At 46.0% G+C, this 14,493-nt stretch overlaps 1 protein-coding gene across 2 annotated transcripts; it reads left to right on the top strand.

Annotated features, from left to right (window-relative positions):
• Window positions 1-1,036: 1,036 nt before the first annotated feature.
• Window positions 1,037-12,772, top strand: Tj (Maf family bZIP transcription factor traffic jam). Of its 2 annotated transcripts, none has more exons than XM_076807701.1 (5): window positions 1,037-2,171; window positions 6,150-6,684; window positions 7,199-7,533; window positions 8,307-8,763; window positions 10,729-12,772. In XM_076807701.1, the coding sequence occupies exons 1-4, from the start codon at window positions 2,088-2,090 to the stop codon at window positions 8,688-8,690; spliced, it is 1,338 nt and encodes a 445-aa protein (XP_076663816.1). In that variant the 5' UTR covers window positions 1,037-2,087; the 3' UTR covers window positions 8,691-8,763; window positions 10,729-12,772. The 2 variants fall into 2 exon arrangements, with proteins under 2 accessions (XP_076663816.1, XP_076663817.1); XM_076807702.1 differs by having other exon boundaries at window positions 1,406-2,171; window positions 7,199-7,524.
• Window positions 12,773-14,493: the final 1,721 nt, after the last annotated feature.

Raw genomic sequence — 14,493 nt, 5'->3', positions numbered from 1 at the left:
ATATATATATTATATGGGAGAAACCGTGTGTTCACACGACGACGATTCTCGAAAAAACAATGAAAATCGGATATAAATATATCCCCCCCACATATCATCATATCATACGTGCATATATCCCCATGTGAAAACCCGGGTTTACCGGATGACAAAGAGAGAAAGAGAGAGAGTCCCACTAAAAAAAGGCAGAGAAAGAAGGAGGAGGAGGATCACCATCCTCTCCCGCCCAGCACAGCCTAAGGACCAGGAGAGAAAACACGCATAACTATGGTACAAACGTAACGCATATAATAATAAGAAAAATACGAAATTATCAGAAATGGGGACATGAGCAGAAATTGGGACATTCACCTTAGTACCCATTAAGAAATATAACACATATCTTTAAATAAGTGGTGCGTTTCTGGCAACTCCACCACTCACCACCCCCTACATCTCCATATATATATATAGTGTTTGTATGGATTATTTAGCTTTCGCTGATACCACAGTGAACATCTCCATATAATAATCTACCCAAGGGATGTTCGCGTCAGAGAGATGACCCAGTTAGTTAGCAGGTCATAATCTCCACCCTTTTCTCCCTTCGTTAAAAAGGTAGTCTCGCGGCTGACGCTTTCCCATTCATATCCAGCGATCGACGGGAGAGGACGACGGCGCGGCGGTCCGACTTCCGTGTTCCCTAATTCCGTCGGTCGCGTCAGCGTATTTCACCGGCGTGCATCACTCCCGGGTTGCAGGTGCGTCGGGGCTCGTCGGCGCGGTGCAGGAGGCCCCCCGGTTTAGCTCGTTGGAAGATCGGCGCCCCCGTCGATCCCAGATCGCGGTCGCGAGATAACGGGTCGCCCCGATATACCGACCGTGGCTAAATTGAAATCCCGAGGAAAGAGGGAGGCGCGGAAGTACCGGGGGGGAGGGTCGCGCACGGCAACGCCGCGGGTGGGGGTAGCATCGCGCCCGCTGAAAAATTATAATAATCACTTTAGAAATTAATGGGGTACCTCGAGCGGGGTACCGGGATCCGTATCGGGAGTGACAAGGCTTCGGGGGTGGTGGGAGGCGAGAGAGAAGCGTGCAAATGGCGACTCTTTCCCTTGCCGGCCAATCGTCGCGCGCCTCCAGAGGCCGAGAAACGGCGGCCACGCCTACCGGTGACGTCACGCGAGCCCTGCGCGCCAGAGACTCTCTCCGCTACACTCCGTCAGGCCAGTCACCACTCGGGCCACGTATCCAGCGCTGCTTACCACGGCGTCTTCTTCTTCCCCTTACCGTCGGGCCACCGCGTATATTGCGCGCCGCGAGCAAGGGAAGGCCCCTGCTCGTCCAATTTCGCGCGCGCCCTACTGTGTACGCGCTGCGCGTGCAAGTCGAGTCGTCGCTCTCCGGGGACCGTTCCGCGGCGATCACCCGGTAAGTCCCGGTACCATTTTTTGGCGGGAAGATCGCGGCGAAGTGCGGTGCGGTGACAGTGCTACCAGTGCGACTGTACGATTCGGTAACGCTACTCTCGGGACTCGCGTGGAACAGTGCTGAACCCGAAAGCAGAGCTTGCTCGCCGGACAATGGTGCGGTAGATCGTTGCGCGGCCTCGATGGAGCGACTGGCCGTCGTTTCGTTGCGCGTCACCCCGATCGACCTATAAACTTGGACTTGTTGAGGCTGTTTACGAAGCCGCCGTTGGTAATTGCCGATCGCGGGTCAGTTAATTATCAGCGGACCCTAGGAGTGGTCGCTCGGAGCCGCGATCTCGCGAGGGTCCGTTCCCGTGATCGTATCGGGGCACGGAGGAGGAATCGGGTAGCGCGGGATCAGTGGATTGAAGTCCGCGACGAGCGATCGTTAGGATCACGTGGCGCGTTGTAATCGGTGGCGCGCTCGCGGGGCAGGCAGTGTGCCGTCGTTAGGCGGAGCCGTCGAGGAAGGTGGTCGCGAGGTAACAAACGGCGAAGACGAGCCGTCGAGGTGGTGGCGGCGGAGGTCGTGGAGGTGGCGGCGGCAGCGAGAAGACGTTCCCGTATGCGGCCGCGAGCGATACGGTAGAGGAGGCGGAGGCGCAGGAGGTGGAGGTAGAGGTCGACGAGGTTAAGATGGAAGCCGAGGACCATCTCGCCAGGGAATACGTACAGGAGTTCGTTCTCGATCATCTCGATCCCGCCGACGTCAAACGAGAGGTTGGTGCTGGATTACTTTCCCTACGATAATCCCCAGTAACTTCTTGTCTCGTGGGAATTAAAGAGGAATATCTCTTCTCCGCTGGCGGGGGTGGGTTATCTTTGCGAGGAAATTAGCGTTCCGTAATATTGCGATGCGTCGAAGAAGTTGTGCTGCTCGGTGGCAAGATTCTTACGATTAAGTAGCGCTTAGTTTCTCTTGCTTTGCGTGTAAAAAGTTTGGAGGATTTTGGTACCGAGGCTTTTTCGAATTTGTTGCGGCAGTCGTGAGTTACGTCGCGGTTTTTCAATCTCCTCAGTCGAGGTGGCGATGTTTGGAAACGGGGGGTTTGCGTAGTGCGTGACTGGGGAAGTTTTTGTAGATTCCTTCAAGTCAGCGGATTAATCGTTTTGCGGTTTAACGTTGCGTCGTGTTAGGTATTACCGGGTTTCATTCAACATTTCATTGAAATAGGTATTCTGCGATGTTACCTTCGCTGAATATAATCATTCCCTGGTAGTAATGGGAACTGGATAATATATAGGAATAATTGAGGAGTCCTTGTAGAAAACACTGTAGGAGCCAAAAATTAAATTCTATACTATATTATTATTATTGGCGCTTAGAAAATTTGCCGATAAAAAAGCGAAGTATTTAATTTTGGCGATTACAGTGTTTCTACAAGGACTCTTCAATTCCTGATAAAATAACTGCTCCATTTTGAAATACATTATCATAACCTTGAGTTTAAGAATATTTCTTATTGTCCCAGTTTCATTGCAAATAAAAGGTGGGATATAAAACGATTCACCGATTCGTTCACATAAAGTTAGAATGGTGGCCAGTTACAGAAATTACTCTGCTGCATCGTTCTCGTTTATGGTGTCAAACATTCGCCTCTATTTGTTTACCTTTGAATTGGGCAACGGAATTACTTTTCACGTGAATAATCGTAGGTTTCCTCTTGGAAAAATCAGATTCATAGTATCTACTGCGATTCTTTATATTATTCTAAGGCGAATGTCCCAATTTCTGCTTATTTAAGAGATAACTCGTCATAAAGAAGGTGTAACAAATTTGTTTGTGATGAAAATTTGCAGAGTAATTGCTTTAATAATAAATCAGCCAATTCAAAAACTATTTAAGAAAGATATTTCAAGATTGTTAACTATTAGTAATTTCTAATTAAATAGCGATGTATGTATTAGTAAATAGTTTAGAATTATTTTGTTGCAACTATTGCACAAACGTAACGCACATAATAATAAGAAAAATACGAAATTATCAGAAATGGGGACATGAGCAGAAATTGGGACATTCACCTTAACAAATTTATGCTACTATTATACGTTACATGCTACGTTACACTCCAAGCTATTCGAAATATTCTTTTGAGCCATACGAAGCCAGCTAAACACTTCACTTTTTCATATATTTGACACCCTCAAAAGATGAAAGTAAAATGTGAACTATTGAACTGTGAAACGTTTTGAAAGATTAATACCTAAATTGCAATATTAAATATGGGGAGCATACGTCCATGTCTCTATTTTGACGAGACCGAAGTACCTTAAATTTATCCACGACGATAGTTGAACGCCACAAAGAATATATCGCAGAAAGTGTTTTTCTTTCCTTCGAAAAGGTCATTCACGTGTTGCATCCTCATATTTTTTTAGCGAACATAGACATGACGAATTAATCCGCTTGCGTTATTATCTGCAACATACTGATAATATCCGCCGACGTTGGGATGCCGTGTGTAAACGGAGTCACGTGCACCGTTTGCATTGTATAAGCGTAAAATTATTACGCTGCGGGTTGCATGGAAAAAGGGGAGCTTGTTGCTTCGCGTGAACAACGACTGCCAAACACATTCAGCAATTCTGCTTGAATTAAATATCTCATTTGGGTTTATACGCGTATTCTTTTGCACCGATTAGATGCAGGCGTTTCGTCATTGACGGATATTTTACGATCGTCGTTACGCGTTCATTACGTTGCATAGAAATGGCTTTATATTGAGTTAGTTGAGCCTCTTCTTTGAATCTTAAAAGGCGTATTAAACAGTGTTCTGTAATATTGAAATACAACAAATTTCTCGTTATTTACGTGGTCGTCGTCGATTGGAATACGTTTGTAATTAATCCATCGTGTATTGTTCGATTTAGACAGAAGCTCATTAAGGGGTGTCCCTACCTTGACGGCCCGAAAAGAATGCGATACTTGGGATTTTTTTTAAAGACAAACCCTCAAATTATATTAATAAAGACTTTGTGCCTATATTTGTGCATATTTAGGCAACATTTTAAAAAAAATTCAATTACAAAAAACGGTAGCTAAAACTTTAAACGCGTTTTTCTCACAACGATGTTTTTCGAATTGGTTAGCATGGTATCTCAAAAACCAATCACCCGATTTACTTCAAACTCGGCATATATCTTCAGCAGATGTCCCATTCTCGTCGTTACTAAAACTAAGTCTGTTTTTGCAAAATTAGACTTATGCGTCTTAAAAAAAGTCGTTTAAAAACAGCGAATTTTTTGTAGAAATCAATGAACGTTTCAGACGCTGTCATTTTTCTTTTACTTTTCAGAATTTCTTATTTAGTCTAGTTCAGGCGATAGCCACACTCATGTAGATTACCAAAATTTTTAAATTCTCTATTTTAGACGACTACAACGGCGGATTTTATGCTAACAATGCGCGTATGATTTTTGTAAGGCATTCCATTTGAAGCACTATAACTCTGGATATAACCACTATTTTTGCATACAATTTTTTTTTCATATTCTCTAAAGATTGATAAATGAAGCCACAAAGCTGGAAGTAAATATATTTAATGGTTTTGTTTAAAAAAATTCCCAAAGTTCGCATCGTTTTTCGTCTGTCAAAGTAGAGGCACCCCTTAAGCGGATATGATTTCAGCGGATAGTTATCGTTAAATGGTTAATTTGACCACAAAACTAGATTTTAAAACAAATTCCTGTAGCGTAGATTGTGAGACAGATGTTACTCTCAGACAAACTGCATCTTGACGTGCATAATACCTTTTATACAATAGATGCTAGAGGAATTTATTTCAAAATCTACTTTTGTGGTGAAACTCACTCCATTTGATTGTATCCTATGACACTGCGAATTGAAATCACCTTCATTCTCGTATAGGGGAATTCACACTTCAGTTGATTCTAGGTCCAAGTTGATAATTATCCAATGAAACACTATTATCAGCCAAATTAGCATACTGTGGCACCCATAACTACTTCTAAGCATCGCAACTAAAATTCACAAAGATCATCGTTTCTACCTAATCAAACAGACTACACTCTCTTTCGGTCACAGTTGCTTCCAAAGATCATCCACACCTTAACCGCGCTATAGAAGAGGCCAAACCTTAACCAGTCGCCTCTAAACAGGCACCCAGTGCGTCAAAAGAAAGTTTAAACTGCGAGCGGTGTAAAAAATAATATAGTCCCATTAGACATACCTACATCCTAAAATTGCTACCCAATAGATTTCCAAATACATAACCTTTGCTACGCAGACACGAAGGTAAAAATCCGAGTTCCAAACTTTCTTTTAACCACCACAACACGTGTGCTTAACCAGATTATAAAATAACAAGCCCCGCTACAACAACGCTCCACCAAATATCCAGCCTAAACCACTGTGCGTTGCTGAGGAGGTGTCTATCGGGAAGGCACAGGGGCACCTGTACTTCGTTCGCACAGCCTGTGTCTCGTTCGTTCTCTTCGTGTTGGTCGATGTGTCTTCTCGACCGATAGCTGCGACACGTGTGCCCTACCACGATTGATTTAAAGAGAAAGTGGACCTTTGGGGGTACAACCGACCTTATTCCTCCCGCTTGCCACGTTCTCAGCAACGCACAGTCCTAGCAAAGATACCACAACGTCGCTCATTTCCAAGGACCGAGACCCACGATCTTCTAACCAACCTCTTCGACAAAGTAACGACACCACCGTTCCAACGCTTAGGTGCGAATCAGCTCGCCGATGATGGTGAACGGTAGCGTGGTGCAGCTACCCGGGCAGGTGCAGGCTCAGGGCCTGGCGCTGGCACCCCTAACGCCCCCGGCGCACGAGCTGGAGCAGCCGCATCCGCTCTACGGGCAGCCACACATTCAGGTGCAGCACGGGGTGCTGGTGAAGGCGCCGCCCGGCGCAGCCTCTCACCTGACGACCCTTTCTCATCCCGGAACACCGCCGGACACGCCTCCGGTCTCGGCCTCGCCGCCGCCGGTGCAGCTGCACCGCGGCGAGCGGGACCCCCGCGAGAGAGGCCTGTTCCTGCACCTGCAACAGCCGGGCTCGCTCGTGCAGGACGAGATGCACGCCGGCACCGGCGGCATGGGCTGGCTCACGCAGTCCCTCAGGCAGGAGCCGCTCGACCTGAGGCCGCACTGCCCCCAGGAGCAGACACCGGAGTCTCACCACGAGGCCTGGTCCTCCACGCCGACGCACCATCACTTCACGGACTTGCAACAGCTGCAGCGTCATTCTAGACACACTGGTGAGTGGCGCAACGGCGATTAGATCCCCCCCATCCGTGATACGCCCCGCAAGAGGTAGACCGCTCGTTTCTCGTGGATTAGGGCGCGCGCGTCGTCTAGCGTGCGAAGTGGCCAGAGGCTCTGGCGTCGTATCGTTTCTCCCTGGGTGAATAGAGATTGTGTGCGTGTTGCGTCCGAGAGTCTCCACGTGCATCCCAGGGAATCATTCATCGCAGGATCATTCGATCCTCTTTTACGAACACCGATAGCCCCATCCGTCGCAAAGACGAGTTCGTCCACCCTTTACCGCCCTTTCTTACCGCTCTTTCACTGCTCCACTCGCCACGCGTGCGAGGATCGTTATGAGAACGGAGAGTGTCCAACTAACTAGTAGCGCTGCCCGAGAGCTGCAGCGAGCTCGCCCTCTGTCCGATGAATCGGTTCGCGTCGAAACTGCGCCCTAGTAAGGAAACTCTCGACGACTTGTACTCCTCAGGGAAGGGAACTCGAAGTCGGCACGCATTATTGTCGCAGGTGGATACATCACGATGTCGGGTCACATAGAGTACTACGGGGGCGGGGGTGCAGGCGGCGGGATGCTTCCCGCGGGCGGGAGCGGAATGTCAGGGATGGAAGACAGCATGCAGGGCATGCCGATGCAACCTGGAAGGCCGATGAGCGTTTGTTCAGTGAGTTCTTGCGGCGCCGGAGGGCCCAGTCCCGCGCACAGGGCAGGCAACAGCCTGTACTCGAGCTGCGCCAGCGGCAACCCCCAGGAAGAACTCATGAACGACGAGCTCCTCATGTCCCTTTCCGTTCGCGAATTGAACAAACGCCTCCACGGTTGCCCGCGGGAAGAGGTGAGTCAGGTCTCTTATTTTCTTAATGCCACTCCCGTGTAGGTAATGCTTGGTTCGTTTTCTGTTCAATGCCACCCACCTTTGTCTCCTGTCTCTGGTGTCTCTTGTACTCCCACCTTGGGCCTCCTCTCGAGATCCTTCGTTTTTTTTTGTTCCGCCCCTCCTCAACCCAGTTTCGAACGTACAAATGCTTGAAGTATTCCGACGGAGCAACATTACGGGCTACGCAGAATTGTGCAAGCAGTGAATCGTGATAATTGCGGTATCGGTGAGAAGAATTGAACGGTACGTGAAGTATTCGAGATTAATTAGACGAGCTTGACCTATTGGAATCAATCGGTGAGCCAAGGTCGCCTGGTACCTTTGGAAGATATTACTAAACATCTCTTCTGTGTAATGGAATGTAAATTCGACTCCAATAGGTTACGAAGTGGAAATTAAGTGGAATAACTAGTGGATTTTGCGACTGCAGTAGAACAGCTCGCTCTATGGTCAGACGTACCTCTTAACTTGAATTCTAATGAATTTTTCTATTAACGTCAAAGTCCCTGCCATACGTTTTTCTTCAGAGAAAGCAATTATCACTAAAGCGATGCACGAAGTGTCCCCCTGCAACGGCCACTTCTGCAACGCTTTTGTACGATTAACGAATGATAGAGATAACGCAAGGAATTAGCGCAGTAGAGATCGCGTAGGCAGCAAAGCTTGGAATCGCTAGCGAACCGGTCCCCCTGTTATTCGCGACGAATCGCTCGTAAAACGGATGCCCGTGTTGTGCGAAGGTGGTGCGCCTGAAGCAGAAGCGACGGACCTTGAAGAACCGCGGCTACGCGCAGAACTGCCGTAGCAAGCGGCTGCAGCAACGCCACGACCTCGAGACGACGAATCGTAACCTGCAGAACGAGCTCCAGCGGCTCAAGGTCGAGCTGGCGCGAGTCCAGCAGGAGCGCGATCTATACAAGCAGCGATGCGAGATCCTTAGAAGCCGGCAGAATCATCATCATAACCACAGCCATAACCATCATCAGCAACAGGCGTCGCAGCAGCAGCAGCAACAGCCTCAGCAGCACCAGCAGGCGCAGAATCAGCAGCAAGGGCAGCAGCAGCAACAGCTGCCGCAACAGCAACACCAACCCGCGCCCGCCAGTCCCGAGGTCTACCTGTGACAACGACAGCGCCGAGGAGGCGCTTGCTGGACGTGAAGAGACATCCGTCGCGAGATCGTGTGATTCCCGATCGGTGAGTGACGAACAAGTATCTCCTACCCTCGCGAGGACCTTCGTTTTGCCAAGAGATCCTCCCTTTCGGTTTACTGTTTCGCGACTTGTAATGTACCTACTGCGCGTTGCTGAGAAGATGGCAAGAGGACGCGGACGGCATCTTCTCTCTAATACAGTCATGTAGCACCACGTAACGAAGAGAGTGAATACCCCTCTGTGCTAGCCTGCTATATAATAGACATCTTCTCAGCAACGCACAGTACTTAGGTGGAAAGGATGATTTTTTTGGGAGGTCAGCAGAAAGAGCGAAATAAAATGGTTGTCGTATGGTGGTTTGCTTTTGAGGAGATCGCGTTTCAAGGTTTCATATGGTGGAACGGATAAATGTGGTTAGGGCAGGCCCGGCTCGTCCCTATAGGCAAAATTAGGCAACTGCCTAGGGTGTAAAGTTGACAAGGGGCCCAAAATAGTCTTTTCATTGTTGGCATTTTTTAAAATAAAGTTTTAAATATTACATGTTGCACTATAAATGTTTTAAGCTACGAATGAAAAGTCAGAATAAGGTCGTCGGAAGGCTCAAATAAATGTATTATAAATGAAGGGCGCAATTTGGCAAGATCGCCTAGGGCGCAGAAAAGGCTCGAGCCGGGCCTGGGTTAGTGTAAAATGATTCGCGACAATACAATGGTTAATTGTGAAATAGACGAGGGTCATGTGTTACAGATGTTAAGTCAGTGGTGTGATACTCGACAAATTTTCAAGCTGGACTTTCTTAAATTTAGAATCTTGTTACGAAGGAGTTTTATTTTGCGCTTTCGATATATTTTTTTTTATAAAACTTAGGGTATGTATGAATATTGGGGCTGAAACTTCCATTCCACTTTCTAAGAAATCCTTTATTCGAATTTGTCCCTTTTAATACTTTTGTGTTGACACTTTTACTATTTCTTCCTGTTTATCCTTCACTTGTATTTCTGTCTTTAAAGTATTACCTGGATTTTATTTTGCTTCCGAGGGTGTCTGTTTTATGGATCCGTACTTAGAGAACATTAGTTAGAAACAGGGGCCGAATGAAACTGTTAAAAATTTCAATTAACTATGAAATAACTGTAATTTTATGACAGTTATCTTTTCTGTTCCAAGAAAACTATTATGAAGTGCAGTGCATTAAGAAACTTTTTTCTTGAAATTAGAAAAAAGTCCTAGTTAAACAGCAACATTTACTCTGCTCTGAAACAGTTACAGTTGTGACAAGCAGATTTTCTGAAAATATTGTGGGAAACCTGAAACCGAGCGGTAAAAATAGTCGTATAAAAATCACAAAGTGCTTTCTGCTTCCACTACCTTAAATAATACTAATTAAAAAAATATTCCTACCTTTTATATTTTGTCCTTAAATATCTGTTGAAAAGTAACTTTCATTAATCGAACATAAAATAACTGTTAAAACTGAACTCTTACAACAGTGTTAAACTGTTAATGTACAAAGTTAACTTACGACAGAAAATAAATGATTAGAAGGTAAAAAGTTCGATACATAACATTTGTTAATAAAGGTTAACAGTTTCATTCGATCCCAGGTTAGAAGCAATAGCGAATGGGCAGTAGTATTCAGTACTTCGCAAAGGTGTATTTGCTTGTTTCGAAATAAGTAAATTTTGAATATTCCAGTGGGGAAGAATGTGAACTAATTATTCCACTGCGATTACAGTCACAGTTTAGATTTTCCATCGGATCAAGTTGTAATCCTTTCTGCTTTACATTTTCGCGCAATACAGCCGCATTCGCGATTACGCGAGCAGTGACGACATATTTCGCAACATAAACTCTGAAAACTGTCAACTCGAAATATTAGTTACCCAGTGAGGCGTGAAAGTTCAGAAGGATTCGTGTGGAATTGTGCGAAATTGAGGATGGATTAGATCGTTGTCTGGAGAACGAAATGGTAACTAAGTGTTTTTTTTTCCCAAAAATTTGTTCACAGTGACATACCTTGGCCGTGGATTGAAAATGCCAGGCAAGCAACCTGAGCATTCCCTCGAGAAGCAGCATTTGTTCAATCGAGATTTAAGTCTTAAGCACATCTCTAAGCTCGTCTACGTGTATATAGAGCGCTCGGTTCTCCTTTCCCCCCTTCTGTTTTTCGTTCTCCTTCGCGTAGCTTTGTTAAGCCACGGCGACAAGCCTCGACTGTTGAAACAACTTTGTAAATCGCGGAGTTCCAGCGCAGCTAAGGTATCATTAGATTAAAGGTAATTAGTTCTATTCGCATAGGTGTATGAATAATATGCTCGTGTTAGGCTGGACGTCTTTGCCAAAGACACCGTACCCGGAAACAGAGAAGGGAAGTAGAAAGACAAACGAGAGGCGTACTTCGTCGTAGCGCAAAAGGAGAAGAAGCGGGACAGGGATGAATCTTGCGTCGGGGAACGTAGGATTAAAAGGGTTCGTCCTGTTTGTTATTTAATTTCTAGCCAAGGTGTAATTTTAAATTCTTCGATGGACTCGAGACGAATGATCGCTTCGGATAGCCTCCTTCCCTCCTTAGTCGTTTAAATTACACAGGCAGCTGCAAAAAGAGGGTCGAAGAACATAGACGTGACTTTTATCTCTACCCCTCTAAATTCTTCCACGCCTTTCCTACCTCACCCTCTGCTTAACACTAGCTCATAGGCGAGCTTTTCAAGAATCGTACCAGCGAACAAGCGGCGTTTGTAAATAACAACCCTTAACTCTCAATTGGCCAATCGCTATCCCTCTCGATCATTCTCCATCGATTCTACATAGCTGCGTGCGTGCAATACAGAGCCTTCGACTTCGCGCATCGTCGCGGGACCGTAGCGAGCAAACGGCCGATCGTTGGCCGATTTTCGTTGGCGTTACGATCGTGCACGGATGCCGCGATCGACGCCCCGTTCCCCGCGCGTTTGCTTCCGTTTGTATCGCGCACCGCGAGATTAAAATCGCCTAATGAACGGGGACAACCCGCTTCCAGCGGCCGCCAGGCTCCATCGGCGCAACTGTCTGTCTCTCGAGGGGGTGGCGCGGCGGAGCGCGCGCGCGCGCACCCCGACGGATCTCGGAAAACGCGTGACAAATTACGAGGGGGTACATTTTCGTACTAGCGCGAACGGTGATATCGTTTTAGTACATATGGCACAAAATGATCTGTATACGGTAGCTCTATAAATTATTGGCCAAGGTTTTAGGTTTCTTTTTAGGGGATGTTTAGGCGAGCGGCGCCGTCTGCGTTGTACTCTTTGCGTTCGCAACAGCGGCGTAAATTTTGCAGAGGGGGGCATTCTGGGTAGCGAGAATTGCGAGCTGGTAAATAATAAGGCGGGGTTGCGTGGATATTCAGATTTCAACGCGTTGCCCTGTGTGCCACCGGCGGACCACGCTGAGCTCTCAGGCCGGGTACATCTGCGGTGGTGGTTGAGAGGAAACTTTGGAACTCATATTTGTTACGTAGATAAGGAGCTTAATATTATGTTGATATCACTGGCCTATTCTACTACCCTTAATCTGTGGGATGTGAATTTTCAGATGTAATTATTGTTTCCGATGGAACTATCTTATTTCCGTTACCGTTCGCTGTTCAAGCTTCTTCCGGCCACTACTGCAATGAATGCGCTAGCGTGGGAGGGTGGCGTGGGCCATCGGTGGTGCACGTGGCTCGAATGGAACGTCGCGGAAAAATGGCACGGTGCAGAGCGGGTACATGGTGGTGGATGGTTGTATCTTTTTTTCTGTTTTCTTTTTTTAATGGTAATTCTTTTGTAAGATTGCACGAAGGTGATGGATAAAAGGGGTTGATGCAAAAATTACGCCACTGTCATATCGGATGACATATGAAGCATATATTATTGTTTTGTCCCGTTGGACCAGGTTCGGTCGTTTGTGTCGGCCGAGCTGGCCCCGACTCGACTTAAGAATGTTTTAATTCCCGTTACATTGTCTCATGTGTACATAAAATAATTATTATACTTCTTATTATAAATAAATGTCGATACCGGCAGTTTGAGATACGCTGCTGCGCAGTCTTTTCTTCCACAGAGCCCGCATGTATCCTCTTCCTTCGATGTGCGACCGCGGCGATCTTTAGTCCACGTGTGATCGAGTTTGCGACGTAGATGCGTGGCACCTAAGCGCAATTGTAACTTTGGGTGGAGGAAGATACTTTTTTTACGGTAATGGGCGTACCTTTAAGCGTAGAAGGTTTAGGGTAAACGAGTCTGTTCTTTTTTCATTAACGTAGTTAATAAAAACACTCTTTTTGATGTTTCAGTATCTTCGGTAGCTTCATTCGCTCTTCAACGTAAGTCTCAATTTCAAAGTAATACAATACGATAAATCCTCATTTTCATCTTATTCCACTAGATAGCCCAGAAATTGTCTTATCAGTTTTATCAATTATCCAACGACATTTATTCTCCTCGAAGTTAAAGGAGTGTTCAATTTTTTTTGTTACAAATCAGTTGGGCTTAATCGGCTGCTAATACTTTTCCACGACGGACGACTTAAAACTTAGCGATCCGTGCAAGAACTTTTCCTGAAAACTGAATCTCCGTTTCGCGATTATTAAAGCTACTTCGTAGCTCAGTAATTGAAGCTCGCTGGTCTGCGTGAGAATTCTTTCGCGAATCTCGGAGCGAACCCTATTGGCATGCAAGTACGCCGACAGGGAGGAGAAAAATAAAAGGACGAAATCGGTTAATTAAAATGGGCTCGGGCGAATGGGGGATGGGAACGCGACCAAGGAAGACCACGGGAACGAAAAAGTTCTGGTTAGCGGCGGTCCGCATTTCGCGTGATTCTAGGTGTAACGTGCAATGTGCAGGCTCAGCATTTCATTTGAGAGGCAGACACGAGCATTGGGTATGGAATCCCCTTCATTCTTTTATGCACCAACAAACCTCTTCTCTCTCTCTCTCTCTGTCCCCCTCTGCCTCTCTCGTTAACCTTACCGCGGCACCGAGCAACAAATATTTGCTACACGTGCAGCTCGACAGTTTCGAATTTCGATGAATTCGACGCCTCCGACTGGTCGTCGGTTATTCCACACGGATTCCAATTTAATCCTCGAGCTTCTCTCGTAACGGAGTTTCAAATTCTTTTTTAGCTTCATCGAGGTCCTTTCTCGGTAAAATTCTAGCCTTAGGTCCCCTTTCTTCCACTCTTTAATCAAAGTGGTAATAATTGTGAGGATTTAAATTGAGGAGCTCGCAAAAAGAGGCACATGCCGCATCTATACTGACTTTTCGTTTTTTTAGCCGGTTCAGATAGTCAAATGTACCCCTAAATTCGACTCGCGATGAGTCATTCGAAAGCTTATAAAAAAAGGACAATTTGAGGCTAGTTTCAACTTTGTATCTCGACTTGGGGGATAGTGAAGGGTAAGAATAGAAGATCAGGTTCTTGCCGAATTTTTCCTACAGTAGTGCGTGAAAATTTTTGAAAATAATCACAGGCATTTAACGCATTTAAAGTGTCTAGTTTTTGAATCGAAGATTCCATTTTTTTTCATGCATTCTGATACTGTTTTATCAAAATGAAGCGCAGGAAACGAAGTTTCAGAATTTTTTGACTGCTTTGAATGTATGCACGGGCCAAAAAAACTCTTATAAAGCAAACATTTCTCTCTAATTTTGTTTTTTTTTTGGTTTTGTTGTGCGATTTTTATTGGCAGAGTTATTCGCGATCAAAGAAATAAAGGTACCTACTTTTCACTTTGAACACCTATAACTTG

Source organism: Andrena cerasifolii, chromosome 3 (assembly GCF_050908995.1).
Source record: "Andrena cerasifolii isolate SP2316 chromosome 3, iyAndCera1_principal, whole genome shotgun sequence".
NCBI classification, from domain to species: Eukaryota; Metazoa; Arthropoda; class Insecta; order Hymenoptera; family Andrenidae; genus Andrena; species Andrena cerasifolii.
The sequence above is the reverse complement of the archived record's forward strand: the minus strand, read 5'-3'. Positions and strand labels throughout refer to the sequence as shown.

What these genes read in the sequence shown, in the direction of transcription:
- Tj (XM_076807701.1), top strand. Translation starts at nt 2,088, where the DNA reads ATGGAAGCCGAGGACCATCTCGCCAGGGAATACGTACAGGAGTTCGTT. An exon ending in GCGTCATTCTAGACACACTG is followed by an intron (nt 6,685 to 7,198) that starts GTGAGTGGCGCA and finishes TTATTGTCGCAG; the next exon opens with GTGGATACATCACGATGTCG. An exon ending in CGCGGGAAGAGGTGAGTCAG is followed by an intron (nt 7,534 to 8,306) that starts GTCTCTTATTTT and finishes TGTTGTGCGAAG; the next exon opens with GTGGTGCGCCTGAAGCAGAA.